Here is a 25,700-nt window from a genome sequence, read left to right as displayed (position 1 = left end):
GCCTCCCAACACACACACACACACACACACACACACACACACACACACACACACAGACCTTCAGTCCCGACTCCCCACACACCAAAGGATAGAGAGCAGAGAGGCAGTGTGGCTTCCTCCAGCGTTCCTTCCCACGGGCATCTCTCGCTGGACCCAGAGAACCCGCCCACATGCGGCTCTGCCACAGCAAACTCTACATGCAAAACCCAGCTTCTACCGAACCGCACCTCTGCAATATACATTCTTAATTCTCTGTAAAAAATATAGAAATCTTTAAATATGTTACATGCATAAAAGCAGACATCAAACATAGCCTCTCTTGTTTGTCCTGAGCACAGACTGCAGACCAAATTTTACTATGTTGACAAAATTACACGGATGAAACTCATTTTAAAAAATGAAAAAATAAAATAAAATAAACTCCATTTATTTAGTATTTATCCTTGCTCGTGTCCTCTCAGCGAATACTGGCCCTAGGGTGCTGGTGGATTCTGGGAACAAACCTGTGTCCACCAACAGGACATGAGGTCATGTCCAGCACCTTGGCAAGATGGTACACAAGTTTCACCAGGCCACAGAGCAGACAGAAAAAGAAGTCCTAAAAGCGTCACCAAACCAAAGCATCTTTACCTCAATTCAGACCCAAATTAAAATTCTCAAACTAAAATGAGGATGGTAATGAGTTCAAGAGGCACGGTTTGCAGGAGAAAGAGAAAGACGAACGTGAAAACAAAGGAGGCATTGCATTAGAAGATCATCGTCCTGAAAAGATGCAGAAAAATAGCAGCAGATCCAACTAATTTGATTTTATCCAAACACAAAGAAGTTTGATGTTAACTTAAAGATTTCCACTGATATAACGTTCAAACATTCAGCTTATTTAATCTTAAAATAATAATGGGAAGGTTATGGGAAATGAGTCATTTTAAGTAATCCTCCTCGCACCTGGACTGAATAAATTAAGTTTACACACATCCCCTCTCACATACGCATATTAATTGGAATTACTGAAGATATGTTTGATACAATGGATATGTAATCCATGAAATACATATTCATATCAACCTGAGCCTTTTTTGCATCTCAAGCATGAAGCACATGCACACAGCCAACCGTTAGCTACACCGTTCCCTCAATAATGAAAAAGATCCAATTTGCAGCCTTAAGAATTTAGCCGATTAAATTTTAATTGTGTCTGTCCATTAACCGTGAAACAATGAATCTAAATACATTCTTCACAGGCGGAAGAGAGAAACGCAATTAAAACTCCATAAAATTTTCACCAAGCTGGTGCACGGTGATGAAGAGCAGATTCTTCACCTCAACTCTGCTCGCCTAAAAAAAAAAAAAAAAAAAAGTCGTTTTAACTTGAGCAGCGGGCTGAAGGCCTAGCTGGAGAGCGGATTCACAGGCTTCCTGTTTGTGTCTGTCTGTCTCAGGTCCTGCGGTTTAGGTACCACGGGGAGATCTGCTCTGCACACTTTTTTTTTTTTTTTTTTAAATATCCTGCCGTGTTTTTTAAATTTCTGTACCATTTACTTGCACACGGTCAAACAAGTAAATTAATCCAAATCTATCCTCGGTGTCAAGACTATCCTTTCAATATAAATCTTCCAAATGTATGATTATTTGGATGTACAATTCACATAGAAAAATAAAACTGAATTCAACAAAACTATTACATGCATGGAATTCATCAACAGTAACAACAAAAAATGAAGTCCAAAACCCCTCTTTTTCCACGTGTTAAACTTAACTGTATGGGCAACGCACACGTGCCTTACAGCATGTTTGGCAAAGGAACAAAATTACACTTTGAAAGAATTCAAGAAACAAACAGTCAAACAAACAAAAAAGAAAAGGTCGCCAGGCGCAAGCCTTTCAGTGGCCAACAGCATTCCTGCAAAACGTTCACCTGCAGCCGGGGCCCACAACAACCCTGAGGCTCCAAAAGCCTGCCTTAACTCAAAGTCACAGTTAGCAACTGTGGCCTCCGCAGTTTCAGCAAGGGTGTGTCACCATGGGTGGGGGGGGAAGGATGTGGTTAAACTATAACACCACTCCCAGTTTGAAGTCGAGAACAGGTAACTGAGGGCGTCGCAGATTTCAGAAACCTTCTGACTTTCCTAACTTTTCACTCTTCGACAGTCGGGGGTAGTTTTTTGGAAAGGAGGTCACTTGGCCAGATGTTCCAGGTGTACGCAAGATTACCATTACCACAGGCAACCTCACAGCTAGCAGGTTTGCGGCCATGAAAGACTGTAACAGCCTGCTCCTGGTTGCTAGGTGACGGCAGGCTGTTGACAGCTTGGTTGTACAGCACTGCCCTCGTTTGTGCACCCAAAACACTCCCATTTCATTCTCATTCTCACATTCAAATTCGCGCTCCCCCTCATTCACCAAGACTTCACGAGCAACATGGCGCACGTTCGGTCAAACACAGCTTGACCCGCCGGCCTTCTACGAAAGACTTAAAAGCTCAATTAACTAACGGTCACAATGTTCAGAAATGACAGAAGCAAGGATATCAGCAAGCCGAGATTTCATTTTTAACGTCGTCTGAGTATTTCTCAGAGAGAGTGCAAGTCTTGGGTGAATGAAGGAGATCGCGTCGCAGTACTTCCACTCAAAACGGGGACGCGTGACATGCCGCCATGACAACCGCAGTACAAGATGGCTGTGACGCCCTCGGTGAGCCGACTCATTCATGCCTAGTCCTTAAATGGTTGGATTAATGAACCGGCGCACTCAGGTCTTGTACTGTGGTAGCATTTTCCAGCACTCGTGGCAGATTGCCCAAGATTAGCCCGGATCGAGCCGCCTGTGTGTCGGACTTGTCCGGTTCCGCTTGTTTCCCCCCCAGCAGAGAACCTCAGAGGAGGCCGCGGGCCGCGTGGAGACGTCACAGCGCCGTGGTCCAGACCGCAGGACCGCCCCCCGGCCACGTTCTGGTCCGATTGGGCAGACGGCAGCGCCAGCCTCCGGCAGGGCCCTTCGCCTTCGAGCGGAGAGCCACAGAGGACGACCCCCGTTTTAAAACATCCCACATGCCAACTGGGAGGAGACACAAAAGAAGTGCTGAAACCAGGTCAACCAACCAACCAATCAGTGAGTCCTGCATTCGTGGCTTGGTACTTCATGATTACAAGCCAGGCTGTAAGGGCTCGACAGTAATTCTAGCGTTCCAAATGAGTGACAGTTAAAAAAGGCACTGTGCTTCGGATTTCTGCTTAGTCAAACTCTTTGGCGCAGTAAATCTGACGACGCAAGCAAAGTGCTTAACGCAGCAGAAATGTTTTTATGTGGTAACAGACAGCTTATCCCCGACCGTGCGGCAGCATCCCTTTCTAAAAGGGCTCTTTCCTCAGGGCTGGAACGCTCTGAGATTTAGGCATTCTCTCAGGATGCTCTTGTCAGTATCTCAGTTTGTGACTCGCGCATGCGTGATCACTGCCACCTTATTTACACTCGGCCTATCAGGACGTGCGCTCGGACTCACCTGGTTCTCTTGGTCAGTAGCGGTATCCCAGGCAACCCTTCTTCCCTCCTGGTGTGACAGACCACATGTTCTTCCGGTCCTGTATCTTCTGGAAAACATTAAAACTCCTCCTCCTCTCCTTCTTGTACTTTTTCACCTTCTTTACCTGTGCGTACGCGCAGACAGACAGACAGACAGACAGACGCAGAAGAGTAAAATCGTTGGCGCGTGATTGGAGTACGTTCGTTCACAGAGCAGTTCCGCCCACAGCGCAAAAGCGAGTTTGACAGAAACGTTATTTTAGCGTTGCACTGTGGATGCGGCAAAAACCTCCAGGGTTACCGCGGAGGCTGGACACGCCCCTGAGTGGGGGCGTCTGATTGGCTTCCCTCTCATTTGCCCCTCACCTTCCCGCTGTCAAAGTCCTCATCCCATTCGTCGATCACGGTGTCCATTTTCGAGAGCCGCGCGTCGTCCGCCGCATCCCTGCTGATAGCAGAGACGTCCCCGTCCCAGCTGAGCACTGCACACGGACACACGCACACGGGGGACGGGACGTCCCGTTACAACCCACACCCTGCCGCCCACAGCATCGAGCAAAAATAGCTATTTAAACTGCTCACATTTTACCACACTGCCCATAAGGCACCAGAAGGCCCATATGGCCAAGAAGAAAGCAAAGGCATAGATTTGAGGTACTCTTTTTATCACGCTAAAATTGCGTAAAATTATCAGGTAGTTCTGCAAGTCTAGTGAAGACAATTAACTCGGAGGCACCAGGCAAAACAGGAAAGAGAAAGGAGCTAGCCTATTCGCGTAGCTCCCAAAAGCCTGCATTTTTAACATGCCGTTAAAAGAATGTGACAGCGAACGCACGTCCCCGGTTTCTGCCCGCTCCCTCTGCGGAAGCGCCACGACCTCACGGCCCGCACCGCGCCACAGCTCCGCCAACGCCGTCGTTCCGGAACGTTCCGCGCCCGCTCACCTTGCGTTCCGTACGCCGTGTCCGCGGAGTTCCTGAGGAGCTCCTCCACCACGCCGCCGGTCCGCGCGCCGTCCCAGCCCGTGGCAGCGGGGCGGGGGGCGCGTCCTCCCCCTTCCTCCGCAGCGGGGTCCGCCTGCGGGCGCCTATACCCGTCCCTCACCCGGCTGTCCCACACGAACACTGCGGCTACGGGGCGGGGCAGGAAGTTAGCGGCGGGGGTTTGTGCTATGCCAGAAACGTGGCCTGCACCACTCCAACCATTAGCATCATGCACTCAGCACGCACTCAGCACAGCGAGAACCTATCAATTATTGAACAGACCCAGCCTCGGAGTACAAAACACTGTCAGAACACGCGCCGCCATCACAGTGACCAAGCACTGCTAATAGCAGCAATCAAACAATGAACACGTGGGAAACCTGTTCGAATATCACATTCACCGTTGACTGACGGCTGAGTGGCATCAGGGGCAGAGGCTGCGGCATTGTGGCTACCTGAGCTGGAGACGGGGGCCTTCCCTGCCTCGACGGCGCCCCCCTGTGGCGGGAGGACTGCGCCTGCGTCCGTGTGCTCCCGATCGCTCGCTCTCTGGCCCTTCTCTCCGCATCTCTCCAAGTGTTCCTTCAGCCTCCTTTTCTTCTTCTTCTTCTTCTTCAGCTCTGTCCCAGTGTCTCCTCCCTCCATCCCGGAGCTGAAATGCAGAGGAAAAGAAAACAGCTTGACATTAATTACATGGAACCGTCCATTTAAAGGAGTACCATGGTGATTTTCACACTTTCTCGGTTTTATGTGCTATTTGCACAAGAGGCATTGAAGAAACACAGTAAGCAAAGTATTAAATATGTCCGTTCTGTATTTTTGGAGAAATATGCGTTTTAAATTCATCGTCCTATTTTCAACCGGTTGAGAAAGTTGTCATTTTTCTACGTCACGAATACAGTAACCACTCCCATTTCCACGCCCCGTAAAGAAATCTGACAGGACACACCGTCCTGCTGTTAAGACAATGCAAATATTTGACTAACGTTAGGTTCACTTAAATTAGAGTGCCTTTAGATTATTTCTGGTTATATTCATTTAGCTAGCTAGCTAACGTTAGCTAGCTAGGAGGTTTGCTTTCATAAGGCAATGTTATCGATAACGTTAGCTTGCTAGTTTGCTTTTATGAGGACGTTATAGTTGTGCTTTTATCTTAACTTGGCTAGCTAGATAGCAAAAATTATAATTGGATATAAGTCAACGTCCTTACCTTAGCTATCTATCGATACTTGATATACTACTAAGCTAGCTAGCTTGTGAACATTCAGTCTCCCAAAGAGAGCGTATCATGGGGGAAGCTATAGTAACGGGGCACGGTCTGTCAATCATAGCTAACTGACAGTTCTCATTACCACGCCCAGACGGTTCGGGTGAATTTTTATAGTGGGAAATTTAGGCTTAGAAAAATACGTTTTAAAGTACATTGAAATGACTGAAGAATAAAAAAATTATGCACATTTGTTTTGTTGTTGCCTGAAGACAACTGGGAAGTGTCACGTTCAACCACCATGGTACTCCTTTAAAGACCAGGTTGTTTTTACTTGCACACGAACACAAACGCGACTTATATTTAACAACAAACTGAGCATTTATGCAGTCTGTAGTTCTCAGTTCGCATACTTTACTCGCTCTGTAAAATCTACACCAAAGTTCTATCCCATCTTTGGCCCTTAATTTAGTGCGCTTCATTTCCTTGTGGGGGACGTGGGTAAGCAGGTGTATTTCATTAAAATGGCGTTCCCTCCCAGCAAGTTTCCCTCAGAATAACGAAGTGAAACGAAATGCTCCAAAACTGAGCAAGATCAATACAGCCTGCAAGTAAATCCTCCCTGTGTATTATTTCACAGAAGAGGGCCTGTCTATCCAGACTGTTTCAGGTGCGGAGCCAAATGACAGACTGCCAGTCCCTAAGATCCAACAGCCCTTTAATTTAAGCTTCACTCTGTGCTTTTATTTTACTTTTTAAAATTTTTTTTTAGCTAGATGCTCTTATCAGGAGAAACTTCCGATTGACATAAAATGCAGCTGGATAATTACAGAAGTAATTCAGGTCAAGTACCTTGCTCAAGGCCAAAAAGGCACAGCCATACCTTAACAAGCACCTGCAAACTAGGCAGTTACAGGCCCACTTCCCAAACCACTGCCCTACTGCTCGAAAAGGTCGAAAAGGTGCTCATATCTGGGACTGCTGAGCTGGAAGAATCCTTCTTGTAAAACACATACCCTTCTGGGGCAGGGTAAGAGACCGTTTCCTCTTCCTGTCTGTCCTTGCGTTTTCTCTTCTTCTTCCTGACCGCGTCTGCAGCTTGCTGTCCCGCTTTGGGAGTCTGCGTCTGCGTCTGCGTCTGCTCTGGCTGCGTCTGCGTCTGCTCCAGCTGCGTCTGTGTCTGCACCCGTGCAGGTGCGGGGGAGATGGTCCAGGGCTCCCCCAGACACCAGTCCTCCTCCTGAGAGGGGTGGGGCGGGGCCGGAGGCTCCAGGTGCGACTGCGCCATCTCCCCGGGGCTCCTGGGACACTCCCCCTCCTCCTCCTCGTCCTCTCTCTTCCGCTTCTTTTTCTTCTTCTTCTTCTTCTTCTTTTTGCGGTCGGCCTCCGGCTGTCCCGCCTCCCGCTTGGGCTGCGCGGTGGGCGGCGGTGTCTCCGCCTCCATCTCCGAGTGGCGGCGCTTGTGTTTCTTCTTCTTCCTCTGCGGGGCGGGGCCAGCAGGCTCGGGGGCGGGGCCTCGCGTGAGAGAGGCCGGACTGGGGGTCTTCAGAGGGTGTGGGAGAAAGCCATTGGTCTGAGCAGAGAAGGTGGGCGGCGGCCTCGGCAGAGCAGAGGACAGGGGGGTGTGGGGGGGGTCTGCGCTGGGCTGGGGTGTGGGTGGCAATTGGGGTTTGGGCAAATGGAATGGAGCAGCCCTGAATCAAATAGAGGCAGAGAAAAAAAGAGGAAACAGTCAAGCAACTCCGTGAGACACACACACACACACTTTATTACGTTTCAGTCAAGTCACATACCAATGTAACATCAAAGGACATTAACAGTAGAGACACGTGGTACATAATAAAGACATGGAAACATGTAGGCTCATTAGGGGTTTAGGAAGCTCACACAGACACACACACATGCACACATATAGACACAGACACACACACACACACACACAGACACACACACACACACAATAAGCAAATAAATGTGAATTGCAGCAACACGTGGGGACGTTTCACGGAAGAAGGAGCGGTTTCCGCTCGAAGGGGGGGTGGGGTTCGGGGGGGGCGCAGCAGCGACCGAGCACTCGCAGGACCTACCTGTTAGCACGCGCGGGAGGAGCGGAGATGAGGGGGTGGAGGTGTGCGGGATGCGTGGGGTCTCTGGACGGATGGCGTGCGGGGGGAAGCGGAGCCTCACTGCTGATCGGACTCCAGCTGGGACTGGCCTGCAGTTATTGACATAAATAAAAACTTGGTGGTCTAAAGAAAAAAAATAAAACGCAGCCATGAACGTGTGAAAAAATGAGGGGTTTAAAAAAAAAAAAAAAAAAGGGCAAGGAAGGGGCGGGGATAAAACAAGAAACGGACAAGGAAAGGAACGGGGGAGGAGGAAAAAAAAAACAGAAGAGGGTATGGCAGAGAAGAATTAGAAATGGTTAGAAGAAAGGAATAGAAAATTGAAGAACAAAAGAAAAAGAAAAAGACTAAAAAACAAGCCAAGAGATTCAACACACAGCGCACACGTGTAGCTGTCGCTGGGTATCGTTTACACTGGACCCAAAAAACAGCACAACAAAAAACACCTCAGGAATGCAGGAAATACTCATTAGCTGGGTGGCCCAATACCGTATGGGAGACAGAACATTCCAGAAATGTAAGTGTAAAACAGACATTTATACTGTCTATTGAATACCATTTTAAAACCACTAGGAACATTGCAGTATCAGTCTCTGAACATTTTTCCATGTTTCATTCCTATTAAGAATTACTTTAATAGTGAACGGACAATTATGGTCATTTATATAAATTTCATTGGTAAATACTGCAGCGTGCACCAAATTTGGCATTTCAGTAGCTACACTACTCTTCAACTTTTCCATCACTAAATCAGCCGCACCTGTGGATGTTAGCAGTAAGTTTGCGTGTAACACACCTGGAACACTTCTGTGGCTTTGACAGAACTCGTTGGGCACAGTAAATATGTTCACACGATGTCTGAGGAACATTCTTGTCGTGACATCATTTAACGCCAATGTGAATCTCGCCAGAATATTCCACAGCGTTCCTGAAACGTTCCATGTTGGAGGTAAACTAGCTTGCTGTTGGTAATCTGCTATGCGAGTTTCTAACTGAATCAAGCAGACATGGTGAGAGTCAAGCCAAAATCTATGTAGGCTAGTGAGCAGGCCCGCAGAGGCTATGGAAGTGATCAGTCAGTAATCAGTCCGTGATTAACTTACACAGACCTTTGCTACACAAGTTAACCCACACCGCTGTCTTCATTAGTACGCCATTTTCGACCTTTGTGAAGGTCGTTGTGACACTCAGGCCCAAGCTACGTCAGCTAGCGCACGCCGGCCGCTTGGGATCCCCCCTCCCCGCCCCGCCCTGGCCCCGCCCCGCCCGCTCACCTTCTTAGCAGACAGGGCCAGTTTCTTAGCGGGCGGGGGCGACATGGTGCTGGTGGGTTCGGAGGTGACGTTGGTGAGGGCCTGGGGTTTTAACTTGACCGTTTTCTGGTCGTCTCCGGCCCTGTGCTCCAGGCCCTTGGACCCTTCGGCCGAGCGGCTGGGGGAGGCCGTCCCGTTCACGCTGCTCCTCTGGGCGGCCGGGTCACCGGCAGGGGCGCTCCGGGGCCCCCCGCAGTCCTGGAGGGCACAGCGCAACCGCAAACTGAGACACAGCGTGACCCCCCCGCCACCACCAAGCCCACATTAAGCCTTTAGCACACACTCTTACACACACATTTACTAAAGCTCAAGGTCACCATGACAGCACCACAGCCTTTGAGTTACAAGGCCAGGTCCCCAATCATTACATTACACTGACTCCTCTGCCCCTGCACCCCCCCTACCCCCCCAACCTCAGCAAGTTTCACGGAGGGGAACAGCCCCCCCCCCACTCTTCACTTCCATCATCAAGTGAAAATGTACAACGCAGTTAAAATGGGACATGGAAAATCTATTGGCCCACACTGACAGTACAACACATGCGCTCCTGCTCCTGACCAGTAGGTGGCACCATTTCACAATAGGACAGGGTGAGGTTGATGGAAAGCAGGAAGGCAGGGCGTAATGAGAGTGGTAAATTTGGGGTGGGGCGGGGTGTTGCAGGGTGGGGCGGGGTCGGGGCAGGGCGGGGCCTGTACAGGGGTGGGTGTATGTCTGATCCCACGCGGCTGTAAGCTCCGTGCAGTATACAGACAGGGGGAGGCGCAGACGCGCTACCTTGGAATCGGAGTTGTCTGCGGAGGACGAGTCGGACAGGGACTTCATTGAGGTAGATGCAGCCAGGCCCCTGACCTCCGACCCCGGCCTCCGCTCGCCGTCCGCCCTGCTCAGGCCGTTGGAGGGGGCGGGCGTAGCGCTGCGGCCCAGCGTCTGCGGCGACGGCTTCTTCAGCTTCTTGAAGGGTTCCTCGATCAGGGTGGGGCCCGGCGGCTTGGAGGGGGCGTGGCCCGAGGGTATGCCATTAGCCAGCTTGGGCAAGGGGCCGCCGCCGCCTCGGGGCACAGGGACCCCGACCCCGCCATCCATGGACTGGATCTTCCGCAGCTGAGAGGGGTCCAGCTTCTGCACAGGAAACCAAGGAGGACAACAGGAAGACAAGCTCAGCTTCCAACTCCAGGCCTGTGAGACTCTCAAGAGGACTTAGAACATTTCAGAAAGATCAAACTCAATGATCGAAACTTACATTTGTACAATGCATTCATAAACAGTTGCATTCATAATCGGTTTTGCACATTTACGATCCAAAACATTCAGCGGAATGCACACCCGTCATCATAAAGGGTTTTAGGTCACATGATTGTCAGTGAGGTTTCTCAACTGCCACCAGTGACAAAAACTTTTCTTTTTACTTTTCTGCTTATAGATTTAATTTTTTATTCATATATCATTATTTTTTTAAAAGCCTGTGCAGGTGAAATGAGTACAGCAAAATTCCCATCATGCCCCATACCTTGGTAACCTGCGGCGACGACAGTGACCCGTTGAGGGTGGCCTTCTTCAGCTGTTCGGGGGTCATGGCGTTCCTCCCGGCGTGCAGCGCCCCCGCCTTGATCACCGGGCCGTCCGTGTTCTTCTTCGCTTCGGGGATTCTACGGCACCAGACAGAACAACGTGTCCCGAAGGCATTCCGGATGCTTCCCCCCGGGGCGAGGCATCGCAAGGGGCCTCCGCCCGCACACACAAAGCCACTCGGACTCAGGAGGTCGCCTCCTCATTACCTCAGGTAAAAGAGGACGTAGGCCTGCTGATTGAGGACCACTTTGATGTTACTGGAATGAACCATTGAGTCGTTCATCTGGTACCACTGCCCGTTGCTGGCCTGCAGAAGATCGATTGAGGGATCCAATGAGCTCTTGACCTTTCCATCAAGCCGGCATTTTTCCCTTTCATTTTCAAATGGGTTCACCTTAAATATTTCAGGACTTAAGGATTATTACTGTACGGCCGAAACAGTCAAGGTCTCGCGAACTTTGACGACGGAAAACGCTGACTGTTCAGACTGCTTATTCTCAGACCGGACGCACACCTGCAGCCACTCTGAGCGGTAAATATGAGCCACCAGCGCCCTTCGGCAGGGGATTCAAAGTACAAACCAGCAAGCTAGCCAATTAGTTAGCAGTAACAGCATTCTGACATTGCTAGACCTGACAACAGACGACATCATGGTGCTAAGCTAGCAACAAAGATGGATGTATTTAGGTTGCTGCACGTGAAATTTCAAAAATTTCTTACAAATTCTTTTTGATGGCACATCGAAAGGAATTTACTTTTTCTCCCATGACTACAAATTTCCATGACAGTGGAATATACCACTTTCCATGATGCAAGATTTAAGGCCTGTCGACACATTTTAAGAAACAATGCATTGTTTACTTCCCTATGTGACAAAACCCGGGAAAGTACTTTCTCTTACTATGAAACCAGCTAGCATCAAAACCCTGTCTCTAGGCAACAGCATCCTGTGCATCTCACCTTGACATAGCAGTAGTAGTGCCCGGCGTGGCAGCTGTACCCAGAATGCACCAGGACAGCATACAGGCCGTACATGACTGGGTCCCCTGAGCTCTGAGACATGTAGGGCCGTATGTTCAGGAATTCTGGGTAACCCACATCCTGGAGGGAGAACACGGAGAAAATTCATTCTGACAGAGGGAAATTAAACCGAAGCCAACCGAAGTCTGAAGTTCTGTTGGTCACAAATTCTCAACACCAAGAAAGAGCATGCCACTTTCACGATGACCGGTCGTAAGGAAACACGCACAACCATAGAGAAGGACATGTGTAGCCAAATAATGCGCACTTCCTTATGACCAGTGAACCAGTGACTATTTTACACACGACAGCCACACAGTTCTACAGGAGAGAGCTAGCTCCTGTTCGAGACAGGAGGTGCATCTTACTGACAGCTAGCAGCCTTAACTTCACTGGAGGGAACTAATGTAGCGGGTAATCCTCAGACTCACCTTGGTGATCTTCCCGCCGCTGAAGTTAGCGAACCTCTTGAGCGACAGCGTCAGCACGTTGGAGGTGCGGTGGACGGTGAAGCGTTTGGTCGCCGGCACTTTCTTCTTACACCTGAAGACAAACGACGTAAAACAAACAAATAAAAAAACCTTCAAAGCGGGCGAGCCCGCGGCGGGACACGCACGGTGGTGTGGGAGGGGCCAGGCGACACGGACGGCTGCGTACGGGCTCGCGGATATCACAGTGTGGACTGCCCCCCACCGACACCGACAAAGCCTCCAAGCTTCCTGAAGGTTTCTGTAAGAAGCCTGAAGCTATCCTGACGGCGTTTACGAGAAACCCTCGAGCTCGGAGAAGCACTCACTTAGCACACATGTACGCGTTCTCTCCACTCAGGACGTCCGGTTTGACAAACAGCTCCAGGGCCCGGACGATGTTCGCCGCTTGCTGAAAGAGAGGTGGATGGATGGATGGATGGATGGACAGACAGACAGACAGTCAGTCAGTCAGCTCCACAGCAAACAGGACATCCACAAACTGTGACTGCAACAAAATCTTCAAAATCTTTCACTGAGATTTAATCTCAAGGAATGGCATATTTATTTAAATAAACACAGAATTCCACAAACCCTGATCTCCACAGCGATGTCCAGGTAAGGGTCGTAGGTGTCCGATACGCTTTTACAAATGGAGCACTTCACTGCAGAGAAAAATCGATGTGCACAAAAAAAGTCATAAAGGCACACAAAGACAATGATTCATGTGCAAAACACAGCTGCAAGCAGCAATCCCAGGGGCCAGGCAGCACAAACAATGACCACATGACCCATACGCGATAGAGAGAGACATACAACAAAAAGGCCGCTGAACGTCTACGTAATAAAACGTGCATAATTCAGGAGGAAAATGGGTCAGCTCGCACTTGCAATGTTCTTTAACCTACAACAGAAACGGTGCCCTTGCAACCAGTCAACGTGCAACTCGCTCAGCAGTTTCCTGACGTAGTGCTGAAACTGCGCCAAGTTTGAACGAAACTGACAGAAACGTTACGCGTTAGCAGTTACGCTAAAAAGGGTGTCTAAACTAAAGGCACAGGACCAGGTAACTTCCCGCATGCAAATCTGAGGGAATTTCCTTTAACCAAGTCACCACTAGTGAGAAGATTTTTTTTTAAAATGTTATAGGAGAAACTGAAAACACAAGAGGAAATGTTTTGGCTTGTAGCGGCCATGTCGTTTCACCGAACGTTCGGCAAATCCGGTGACTAACTGTCTTTTGTCTAGTGGTTAAGTCACCTATGAGGCAGTAAAGAACTATCCACTGCTCTCTACTAACAGAAGCACGTCACTGTACCTCGTGACCTGAGATAACCCCCAAAGATCTGATGGACCAGTGTGGTGGCCTGGGTCTGCCTGTCCAACCTACAGGAGCAACAGAGAGACGATTAAGCCTTTAAATCTTACAGATTACAAAGCACTCGCTATGAAGTTGTGCACTTATGCAGTCAACCGTTATGCAAAGCCGCAGTTTCCCCCAATCAGACGACGTCAGCGGCACAAGACACAGCCGCGCTGCGCGTCCGCTCGCGCGGATCGGGGCGCGGGCGTCGCCGGCACCCCGGGCTTACTTGGGGTAGCCGTTCAGGCAGGCCTTCTGCATGGCGTCCACCGTGTAGCGCAGGAACTCGTGGGCGTCCTCCTGGCTCCCGAACCGGAAGTGGCGGGCGATTTCTGCGAAAACGGGGGGGGGGAACTGGGTTACACCACGTGACGCCGTTAGCGTTACCTAACGAGGGCCTCCTTAAACGCTGCGTGCGGTCAGGCGAGAGGAACGAAGCGGCTGACCCCACGACCGGCTCGGACCTGGTCCGCACCCGGGCACAAGCGCTTCAACCTCACGAGTTACATTCGGGACGTGATCTGAACGAGCCGGGGCCTGTCCTGAACCCATCAGTGACCGTTCTGACCGGGCGCAATCCTCACACAAATAACACCAGCAGCCCCACTCAGCCCTGTACAGAACGGGCCGGGAGCAAAGAGAATCTGGTTCTTTCAGAAGACATAAGTAGCCAAGAACGTAAGAACACAAGGGTTTGAGAGCTAGAGAAAGAGACTAAAAAGGCAGACAGAGAGAGCAGCCTTTGAGCCTCAGTGACATTGCTGCCTTTGCTGGGGATTTGTGCCAGATATTCCCAGTCCGCAGTCTCAAGGAGAGAGAGGTCACTGCAGCAGCAGGAGGAGGAGGAGGAGGAGGAGAGAGGGAGAGAGGGGGGAGAGGGAGAATATGAGGGAGAGAAGAAGAGGGAGAGTGAGGGGGGAGAGGAGAGAGAAGAGAAAGAGCAAGGGAGAGAGAGAGGGGGAGGGAGAAAATGAGAGAGCAAGAGAGAAAGGGCGAGAGAAGAGAGCGAGGCCTGGGTAGGGGGGTGGGGGAGGGGCTCTCCCCCTTGGGCTGCACCACGTGAGCAGCCAGTCAGAGAGCGTCTCCTCTGTGTGCCGCCGTCGTCATGGATTCGCACTGTGACGCATCCTGTGAGGGGAGGGGGTGACGTCACCCCCCCTCCCCCACAGCGCCCGCCAGCGGAGAGCAGGCAGGACTCGTGTACTGCACCCAGGACCGCCAGCACTTCACACAAGGTCAATTTCAGGCAGAGCTAGTCCTTCCAGTGTCGACGTTTCACTGCTTTGGGAGTCACAGGTTGGGATTCATTTCAGGCCTTTGGCAGAGCGACTGCGTAGGACTCTTTTGAACGTCTATGGAGCCTTTGTTCTTACACGACAGGCTCTTTATCTGCTAGGGAATAGAACCTGACGGGAATTAAAGGAATTGAAGCTGCAAAGTTATTTTAGCGGCCGCCTACGTGAAAATGAGGGAAGCCGGGATCGCCGGGCGAGCACACGAGAGGACACCTACAGGAAGTGCCAGCGTCACAGCCAAGCGCTATCGTGCTAATCACACGCCAATTCATTCTACTCGGCATTCTCTCCCGTCGCTTCTTCCTGTAATGTGTTTAGAACTGCTGCCTGCCTCACACTCGCATGCACACACACACACGCACATACAGGCACACACGCACACATGCGCATGCACACACACACACGCACATACAGGCACACACGCGCACGCACACACACACACACACACGCACATACAGGCGCGCACACACACACACACACACACACACACACACACACACGCACACATGCGCATGCACACACACACACGCACACACACACACACACACACACTCACTCACTCACACACGCACATACAGGCGCACACACACGCACATACAGGCGCACACACACACGCACACATGCGCATGCACACGAACGCACATGCACACACACACACACGCGCACACGCACACCATAGGGAAGATGCTTACTCTTCAGATCTCTGATGAAGGACACGGGCTTAATGGCGTTCCCGGTGTTGGCGAAGGCCTGGACGATGTGGTTCTGCATCACGCAAATCATGCAGAACCCCGACTGGTGACCTGAGGAGGAGGAGGAGGAAACGCAGGCGTCAGACTGAGCCACAAACCGCCAACAGTCACCCGCGAACACAGGGGTACACACAGCGAGGACTACAACATCCAAACAAAGCTCAACTAGCCTGGGCCTGGAGGCCAATGGCACGTCCTGTTACTACAAGGTGCAGTCACACCGGCCAATGGAAAAGGAGAAGTGGAAAATTCAGGTTCAAGAAAGTAAAAGTCCTCCCCAGTATTTTGCTCCAATTTGTTCCAATTACCTGGATTTACTAATCAGCGCAATCCTTCAGCCAGCATTTAGGCCTAATTACCGAAGATCAGCTGGCTGAGTTAATGGGTGGAAGAAACGCATAGCAGCACTCCCTGACTTTTGGACTTCCCACCTCGTGGAGAAGGCCGGGGCAAAGGGGCGGGGCTGACTCACACGAGCGGCTGTGCTCCTTGGACAGCAGGTAGTTGGCGAGGGGCGGGGTGTAGGTGAGACACTGCACGGTGGAGTTCAGGAAGCAGGTGTTCCCCAGGTTGTGGAGGCCGGCCCCCACCCTGTAGACGCGCTCCCACCTCATGGAGAGCCGGTTAGCGGGAAACAGCATTTTCTGGGGGGCGGGGATTCCATCGCTCTGGCCCCCGCCCGCGCTCTCCGACACTGGGGAGAGGGGCGGGGCAGCACAGCCATGTTAGCTACACTCCGCATCACTGCGGCGAGCATCAAGACATTCACAACAAAGCACACTGGCTTCACACACACAGGCAATTACAGCCGATTACACACCTTACGATCCTTGTCCAATGCACTATTGACTTTATTTGACCTTCCCTGACACAGATAAATAATATTTCATTATCTACCCTCTTAGATCATATCCTTGGACATTTAACATAAACCTTTCTACAGCAACTTGGTGAACGCTACGTTGCTTCAAGAATAATCCCAAATCATTCCACATTAAGGGCCAAAAATATGAGTAAATATCTCTCCGTATAACAGCACCCAGTAAAAAGATGCATGTGCATGTAAATGCAATGGGCTGCCGACAGGTGGCAGGTTTTGAGATTTGAACCCGCAACCGCACCTACCCTGCCTCTTGATGTGGACGGTGTCGGCGGGCCTCGGCCCCGCGGCGCTCTCGCTCCTGGGGTTGAGGATGACGTACTTGCTCTTCAGGCTCTCCAGCTGGTAGGAGAAGCCCCTGCTCGCCGGCTCAAACTCGATCTTCTGCAGGAGCACCTTCTTGGCGGACGAGGCCAGCAGCTTGTTGAGGTCGCCCTCGTCGGGCGAGTCCCTCCGGCCAGGCTTCAGGGCCTCTTTCAGCTTGTCCACTATGGGCATCGTGCATCACTGCGGACCAGAGCGGGGCACAACACACGGGAGCGGGTCAATCAAGGCCCCGCCTGAACGTCTCCACCGGAGCACGGACACAGCACCGGAGCACAGACACAGCACCGGAGCACGGACACAGCACCTGAGCACGGACACAGCACCTGAGCACAGACACAGCACCGGAGCACGGACACAGCACCGGAGCACGGACACAGCACCGGAGCACGGACACGGCACCGGAGCACAGACACAGCACTGGAGCACAGACACAGCACCTGACCAGCTCGACTGTGCTTTACTCAGACCTGTTCACGCGCACATCTCTCTGTACCCAGGCTGCTGGGGCGGAAATGCCCCCTCTCATTGGAGAGAAGGCGAAGGCGTGGAAGCCGCAGCCTGGCGTGCGTCAGCCATTCAAGGAGACCTTAATGACTTTGTGGGTTATTCTCAGACCGACGCCGCGTCAGCGGCTGCCCGGGTTGCGCAGGGGGCCGGACGGGGCAGAGACAGCCGCGCAGGGGGCCGGGCGGGGCAGAGACAGCCGCAGGGACAGAGATTCAACCCTAAACCACCCCCCCCCCCCCCGGGCCCCGCAAAACCCCGCCGTCGCTCCCACACGCTCGCAAGGAGGAAGGCACCATTCACAAACACCCCCCTCCCGTTGACCTTGTAGTGTCTGGCGCAAGTACGTGGCCAACAGCGGCATCTGCGTTTGTCTGAACCTGCGGAGAGGAAAGTGGCGGCAGGCCAATAGGGCGGGAGCGCGGTCGCGAGGGGGCTGGCTTACGGGACGGGCCGCGGAGAGCGCCGGTAAGAGGCGATTATGTCATCGGCACGCAGCCGCCAGAGCAGGGCGAGCGAGCCGCATTTACAGTACGCCTCAGCAGCCCAGGGGGCGGAGCTTCGGTACCCTCAGCTGCACGTCTGCAGCGGTGACACAGCCGCCGCTGGCTTTCACCCCAACCAATCATCACTCCCTACAGAAGCAGTCAATGAATCAGTGAGGCCCTCAGACACACACCCGAGCGCCCGCGCACACACACACACACCCGTACGCACTCACACACACACCACACACACACACACCCGTGCATACTCACACACACACACACACCCGTGCGCACTCACGCACACAAACCACACCACACACACACCCGTGCATACTCACACACACACACACACCCATGCGCACTCACACAGACGTGCCTGCCTGCACGCACGCACGCACACCCACACACACACACACATAGAGCAGAGGGGTGGAACATAACAGGCTTGCTCATCACAGCCAGCGCTGTATTAAGAGGTGGGGGCCACATGCATCTTACTCACAAGGGCAAGCCAACCTTCAAGGGGAAAAACGGATATGATTTACAATGACAATGGCTGAGCCGGTGGGGGGGGGGGCACAGACAGCCACAATGATGTAACAAGAAACAGCAAGGGGGTGGTAGCTTGGCAACAAACTCCACCCCCCACAGACACACACGCTTCTGAAAGAATTTTCGATCAGCTTCTCATCCTCAAATCCCATACCACACACACAACGACCGCCTTTGCCTCACGCAGGAAACGCGACTCGCAGTTCGACAACAACCTTCTCCTCCCACCGCCCCCCGCCGACGAATCAAGATGAACTCCGGACTCGCTCGCGGTTGCAAGATATCACAGACAGAATATCACAGACTGTGTTTAGTTTCACTTCTGTCCAGCGCAGCAAAATGTTGTCAGAGTAAAATCTGACCAATCTGGCGCACTTGTATGACACCGTGTGGTCTAAACTAAAGGGATAAATGCACAGTCACTCGCTTTCAGCTCTGAGATGACTTCCTTTTTACCTTCAGGGAAGTTGTGTAAAAAAAAAAAACTAATTAAGGCCGTCACCAAATTCAGCTTTAGTGGGCTTTGCACACACAAATCATTCGAAAGTCAAAATTAGGCGTGCGCACCGTGGAAATTCTGGGGAGCCAGTATCAATAACTGATATTTGGCCGGCCACAGCGGGCCAATGCCAATCACAGCCCTTTCACATTACATTACTACAGTAACCACCACGTTCCCACATTCACTGGAAGAGCAGATAAGCATGGAGAAAATGTAACAAATTTTTATTATAAAACAGCATATATTTCAACTTACTAAGCTACTTGACGACTGAGCAGAGAGCTGGAGTCTAGAGAGTTACCGTGTCTTTACATAGCTCTGCTTGTGAGTTTTCCTAGTAATTATGGTAAATTAAAAATGAATAATAATAGAAATTCAGATGACTGTGATTAGGCTGCTTTCTGAGCCTTAAATTCTCTTCATCTACATCACCAGCGGAGCATCAGATGTGCTCTCTCTCTGGCACGTGCCTTCAGTCAGTACAACAGCAATACAACCACGACACTATCCCGCATCTCCAGAAATAAATCACATCCAGCCTCCCCCTCGACGGAACGCTGAAGGCAGCTGAACTCTGGGAATGTGCCGTCGAGCTTCAGTTTGAAAGCAGCAGATTGGCGTGAGTGGGTAGTCCGATCAGGAAACTACAGTCAACACAGACAGAAAGTGAAAGACTGACCCCGACGGTGTCCGGTGCAGTGTCATCTGCAGGGGTTCTAGTTTTCACTGACAGACCAATGAAGCGGCTGTCGGTAGGCGAATCGCGCCAAACGGTTACGCGAGCTGGGCGGCATGAAGCCCGCAGCCCTGGGACTGGTAAGCACGCCAGCCTTCGCCGACACACCGGTCCTCCCCGCTATCCGTAAAGAGGCAGACACTCTCAGTCCCTGCACCCGAGTGCGTGTGCGTGCATATGTGTATGTGTGTATGTGTGTGTGTGTCTGTGTATACAGACATGCCCATTGCGTAACGCTGGCCTCGCTGGCGGGGATGAGCCGGAGCGCGACCCTGGTGACGTCACTGCAGTGACTCATGAGTGGGAGGGGTCTGCGGGTGAGGCGTGAGCCGCTCGCCAGGCAACCCGGTGCCGGGGAAATTTCCGGTACAAAACCGCGCCGGTAATCTAACGTCCCGTGCCAGGGCCCCCGTGAGGGACGGGCGCGGCGCCGCTGTGGCGTCCCACGGACCCCGGGCCAGGACGAGCGGAGCGGAGCGGGACGGCCGCCGCGGGACCAGGGGGAGAGCGGAGCGCACGCCGCAGCAAAGCCGGTTTTCGGGGATTATCCCGCTCTCGGCTGCAAAGACAAGCTCGTTAAATGGGGTTTAAAACGCACGCACTCCCAGCCGGGGAGCCTCCCGGTAAACAAACGCGCGCGCGCACCGTGGCGTTACGCAACCCGACGGAGGGCCGCGGCCGGGGGCTGGACCGCACCAGCGTTCCGCCGGGTAAAACCACCTCGGCAGGCTCGCAGGGCTCTCCCCCCCCCCCCCCACTTTACTTTTAGCCCCCTGCAGAGGACAGATCGTTACCTCACACCGAAATAACACGGGAAGGAGAAATGGTTTAATCTGCTTGTGTGAAAGCACGGTGATGGAGCGCCATACAGTAACAGCTGCACTGTCGACAGCCACAAATACATGCTTCTGACAGCAACAAAAAGAGCAACCAGGTGAATCTGGCAAGAGGTACATTACTAAACGAATTTCATACATCACGCTTACTCATTTAGCAGACATGCTTACACAGGGTGACTAACAAAGCCATTTAATGCAATACAAAATAAACCTGCAAACAAACCAGGGTGACAATACACAGCCTATCCTTACGTGAATCCATCTGTCTATCCATCTAACAATCACAGGGCAGCACATCTGCTGACAAGAAAAACATCTGAACTGGCTTGCAGGACTGTTTCACACATTTATTTTGCATAAATTTTCTGCACTATGAATTTTATAGCCTCAGGGAATCATGGGATTTATGGGTAAAAGGTACAAAAGGTATCCGATGACTGCATTCTGCAATGCACAGTGGGAAAAACTGGAATCCAGGGGACGTGTTGAGCACAAACAATGATAAGGGACCAATAGGGTGGTTCCTCCACTGCCAAATTCAGCCAATCATTGCCCGACAGCTACCAGCACAATTAAAAACCAGCAGCTGAGTGTAATTCAGACCAGTAGATTAGGGATGATTCTGAATTCATAAAATCACAATGTCATGATTCAAATTCATCATGGTCAGGGCTCCCTAGAGAAAAAAACCCATTCTTATCTCAATGGATCTCAATCTCAATTAAACTCATCTTGGTAAATTAAGGATTAAAACATTTTTATTTTTATTTTATAAAAAAAAAAAAAAAAAAAAAAAAACAGCACATAGTGCATCAATATCCTGAAATATATAAAAACATTTCCGTGATCTGAACTAGCATGGAACTCCTTAAACCCTGATGAGGACGAGATTCTTTGTTTTCAACTTTGTTAGCTTTTCCAAGTTGGCTCATGCAGCTAGACAGCATGCATACTGTAACATTTAAGTTCCCGATTTAAATAAATGCAGGTGAATTACCAAGCTAGCGAAACTATATACAGTAACAGCACTTCCCATAGAGGAGAAGACATCTTTATGGGAGAACAGAAATTCAATACAAAAGCTCCCCAACCTCCGGCATCTAGCTGCCTAACATAACTAGCTAGCTAAAAGTAACGTCACTTACAGGTCTAACACAAAACAAGCCTCAGCTTTTCGTCTCCTTGGCGATCTTCAGCTGACGCCACCAAGGAAAAGCAATTCCAAGGTTGACTCCAGTTTTTGAGCGAGTCCCGTCAGCTTGTCTTTTTGCCTGGCTCCTTAGCATCCATCATCGTAGCAGATAAAAAGCAACACTTCCGGAATCTGATCACAGGCTCCGTAAATGGCAAATGGACTGCATTTATATAGCGCTTTTATCCAAAGTGCTTTACAATTGATGCCTCTCATTCACCCATTCACACACACACTCACACACCAATGGTGAAAGGCTGCCATGCAAGGTACCAATCAGCTTGTTGGGAGCAATTAGGGGTTAGGTGTCTTGCTCAGGGACACTTCACACGCCCAGGGATCGAACCGGCAACCCTCCGACTGCCAGACAACCGCTCTTACCTCCTGAGCTATGTCACCCCCGTACCTATGTCGCTCTGTACCCATGCCCACCCCTCCCCACACAGAAAAGAGTATCATGCCCAGAAATGTCCCAAATACAGGTAAAAGGTGCTGGAATTTGGCTAAAACTAAGTAAAGACAGATTGCCAGTGCATCATAGATATGTCTTAGCATGGTTATTTTATGATATTTTCCAAGTAAAAAACCCCTGCATAGTTTGCCTTTAAATCACTCGGTTTCGTTGCTCAGCTTTTGGCTAAACCACGCGACCGCGCGATTCATCACAGCGCGGCAGTATGAACGATTCTACTAAAATGACCTGGGGACGCGACACGTCACGCGTGAAAACCATGTTCCAGCGCCGAAGTGCACTCACTGCATCTTCAGCGTTCTCACACGACGTCACCCAGCAGTTTCCAACACCCCCGCCGCACCCCCATCCCCACCCCCACCCAGGACGGCCCCATTTGACACTCTCCTTTACGTACCAGCTGTGCTCACAAACGATTAAGACTGAATACGCTGTTAACTGAACACAGTGCAATGCAGCGTCAAAGTTAGGCCTGCTTACACACAGAAAAAGGATGATCTACCGTGAACATTTTTGAAGCACCATTTTGTGGTAGCATTCAGGCGGCAGCTCATATCGAAACTTTCATCAACTTTCACTCATGCACCTACAAGCTTTTTTTTTTTTTTTTTTTTTAAGTAGAACCATGGCTTGGCCTAAAATTTAGTCTTTTGTTCTTACTAAATACATAATTCTAAATAAGTTAAACACTGTGTTGATGGGGGGCCAAATAATAAACATTATAAAATAATTATCATTAGCTACACCTTTTATCACCTATAAGCATACTTACAAACATGGCCTTAAACACTGCGCATTTACCTTTAAGAAAAAATCAACAGATGTCAAATACAGATATGGATGCAATTAATATAGGCTAGACCTCACCAACCTAATTACCTAAGAACTTTGATGGAAGACAGCATTGTACATGCACCATTCTGCTACAATGCCTCCCTGGACCATGTTTAATTACAACCAAGCCATATGGATGACCTGGAAACCGCTGGGCACCAGAAGAAATCAAAGAGAAAAATCTGACAAAAAGAGGCCATGCGATAAAAATCAAAGTGGAAATGAACGAACAATCTTTTTTATGGAGGATGCTAATCGTCAACTTACATTGTCCTGCATCATTCACCTTCTGCAATTCCACTGAAATTACTCTCTTACACAAATTAAAGGGCAACATTACATTAAGCTATGGGACAGATAAACCTGCACGCTTTCCAAATGGGCTGAAGGCAAGCTTTAGTTAGACGCCCTACAGTCCTATCAATACGCTCACTAAGTTTAACCAAATATCAGGTTATCACAGAAACATATTATGCTCTTGCCAGATATCAACAGCTTCATCTCTGTTGTCACTTAATTAAGCAAGTGTTAAAACGGGTATTTATTCAGCTAAAAATAAATAAATAAAAATAAATTAGGGAAAAATTAACACTAACTGTTAAAGCAGCTAATTCCGTCTTAAGTGATGACAAAACTAAAAAAAAAAATTGAGGACACAATGCACTTGGTGTGGACTGCCTCATATAAACACTTCAATTTCAATATGTATGCATGCAACGTTATAGCCTACCTACGTTAAAATGTACAAAGGAAAACCAAAACCTAAATGCTACAACCATATCCCACTGTAGTAGCTACGCAGTCAGGCGCTAGTGTCGGACCAGCTAGTGTCGGACGTGAAAGCGAAAAACGGCAAACCAGTTACCCAGAAACACGACTTCAGCGAGTGAAACACCATGTTCACGTGTAACGATGGTCGCTGGCTGCACAACACATGTAGCAAGTTACACTGGCTAAATTAGTGACGAGCTGACTTAGTCTAACTGGTTTTTTGCTAACTTGGCGCTCTGAAAACGACACGGGTCGAATATTTTACAAACCACACAAGGTGATCACCCCCGAGTCCAAAATGAAATAGTAAAACGTTCGCTTAGCTAGATAGACCAGTAGTTTGACGACAGTTAGCTCGCTAGTTATAGCGATTACGAAAGCCATAAAATTGTCGATTTTCCGGAGAATTCGATTGCATTCAAACGACATTGTGACCACGACTTAGTCGAGCCTTAACAAGCACATAGCTACACTCTCGAACTGACCCCCGCTAGCTTGTCGTAGAAATCTCATACTGATAAGACCTTAGATCTTTATTTCTAACAAGCCGAGTTAGCAAGATATTTTCAAACAGCCAATCCTACTCATTAACTTGCTACGTAGTTGGTTAAATGACAACAAATTAATGTTAGTAGCCTACCTAACGTTACAGCACCATACATAACTACGTATTCTGGTCGATTTGCGAACTGTCCTCAACAGTGAAAAGAACCACCATGTCACCACGCTAGCTACAGAACCACAATGTGGTCAGACGGCTAGCCAGCTAGCTTGCAAGCTAGGATACATATACAATTGGTAGTTTTAAAAGAGCAACGCAGCGAGATCACGAACATTTTAATCAAACCGTAACTTTAGCATCAGTCATAATTTAACATTAATGTACGCAGCTATAGAATCCGATTGGTCCGTACTGTTGAGCAGGTAGCTATCATTGCTCGGTCGCTACGACAGAGGGAACAGCTAGCTCGCTCCTCATGCAGCAATGTGTATTCCCCCACCCTATCCGCCCGACAAAAATAAAGAAAAACGTTGTAACATAGCATCACTTCTCGACAGTATCAACATGTAAGTAACTATAGCCTAACAAATTCAGTCTTTACCTTTCTTATCTTCCAAGCACGATGTCCTCTTAAATTGAACACCACCTCTTGCCTTGCTACAGTTGCTACCTGGATTTTGTTACATTCTATCCTCCATGCTGCAATGTGAGAGGGCGGAGCAAAGATAACTGACAGTGCTGTACGCCTATAATATGGCAGGTAGGTAGAAAATGACTCCTTTAAGTCGTGGCACTTCCATCCAGTCCGAAGGGACAGGAGGCGGGTACGCTGGCAACTTTCCTGAGGAATCCATTTTAAACTAGATTGTTTACGAGTCTTTAGTGATTCTACACCCTGTCAGTCTTGTCCTGGCTATAATCGGGTTACAGCCAGCACACCTTTTTTCAAAGGCCTGTGATATTAGCAGTATTTAAGGCTATTTCATAGACAATTAAGCCAGTCAACACATTGGCAGAACTATATCCCTTCTTATGTAATAAGCTTGAGTGATAGTGATAAGCAAGACTGTACTGTACTGATAAATTCCTTATCATGGTTTCAGAATTATTCTTTAGATTTGCTTAAATCACATTACATTATTTTTTCACTTTGCACACATCCTTATCCAAAATGAGTTAAACAGAGCATATTTTGTTTTCATACTATTCGTTTAAATACAGCTGGTTGTTTTTCATATCAGGGCATGCGGACACAAAGTGTACAACTGGTCTCAGTGTCAATCCTTGCCCTCTGGGAAAAACTGCAACCCAGCTACACTTGAAACTGTCAAGAAACAGCTCAAAATGGTAGGACCAATCTGCAAGATACACATTTTGTTTATCTTGCAGATAGGTCCTACCAGATCACCTGGATGGGGTCTGTCTCTGCACCTCACCCCCTTGTTACAGGAGTCTCACAGGGATCTGTACTGGGGCCTTTGCTG

General features: G+C 49.8%; 1 protein-coding gene across 10 annotated transcripts in view; it reads right to left on the bottom strand.

Moving 5' to 3' along the window:
* The window catches only part of usp36 (ubiquitin specific peptidase 36), a 29,192-nt gene that overhangs the window by 1,090 nt on the left and 2,402 nt on the right, over positions 1 to 25,700 (bottom strand). For 2 of the 10 annotated variants that reach the window (XM_064315133.1, XM_064315138.1), the window contains exons 1-21: positions 24,818 to 25,040; positions 16,743 to 17,004; positions 16,090 to 16,311; positions 15,558 to 15,668; positions 13,800 to 13,902; positions 13,526 to 13,593; positions 12,802 to 12,872; positions 12,537 to 12,619; positions 12,172 to 12,283; positions 11,681 to 11,821; positions 10,927 to 11,027; positions 10,659 to 10,797; positions 9,926 to 10,270; positions 9,110 to 9,346; positions 7,797 to 7,924; positions 6,726 to 7,403; positions 4,904 to 5,154; positions 4,464 to 4,649; positions 3,886 to 4,001; positions 3,500 to 3,644; positions 17 to 3,054 (exon numbers count right to left, since the gene is read on the bottom strand). In XM_064315133.1, coding sequence (XP_064171203.1) covers positions 3,513 to 3,644; positions 3,886 to 4,001; positions 4,464 to 4,649; positions 4,904 to 5,154; positions 6,726 to 7,403; positions 7,797 to 7,924; positions 9,110 to 9,346; positions 9,926 to 10,270; positions 10,659 to 10,797; positions 10,927 to 11,027; positions 11,681 to 11,821; positions 12,172 to 12,283; positions 12,537 to 12,619; positions 12,802 to 12,872; positions 13,526 to 13,593; positions 13,800 to 13,902; positions 15,558 to 15,668; positions 16,090 to 16,311; positions 16,743 to 16,995 — 3,477 coding nt within the window. In that variant the 5' untranslated portion in view covers positions 16,996 to 17,004; positions 24,818 to 25,040 and the 3' untranslated portion in view covers positions 17 to 3,054; positions 3,500 to 3,512. Of the gene's footprint in view, positions 1 to 10; positions 3,055 to 3,499; positions 3,645 to 3,885; positions 4,002 to 4,463; positions 4,650 to 4,903; positions 5,155 to 6,725; positions 7,404 to 7,796; positions 7,925 to 9,109; positions 9,347 to 9,925; positions 10,271 to 10,658; positions 10,798 to 10,926; positions 11,028 to 11,680; positions 11,822 to 12,171; positions 12,284 to 12,536; positions 12,620 to 12,801; positions 12,873 to 13,525; positions 13,594 to 13,799; positions 13,903 to 15,557; positions 15,669 to 16,089; positions 16,312 to 16,742; positions 17,005 to 24,817; positions 25,041 to 25,700 lie in introns of those variants that run through there. The other 8 variants (XM_064315139.1, XM_064315137.1, XM_064315140.1 and 5 more) reach the window with 8 other exon arrangements.

The sequence above is a fragment of the Anguilla rostrata genome, chromosome 17 (genome assembly GCF_018555375.3).
Source record: "Anguilla rostrata isolate EN2019 chromosome 17, ASM1855537v3, whole genome shotgun sequence".
NCBI classification, from domain to species: domain Eukaryota; kingdom Metazoa; phylum Chordata; class Actinopteri; order Anguilliformes; family Anguillidae; genus Anguilla; species Anguilla rostrata.
The sequence above is the reverse complement of the archived record's forward strand: the minus strand, read 5'-3'. Positions and strand labels throughout refer to the sequence as shown.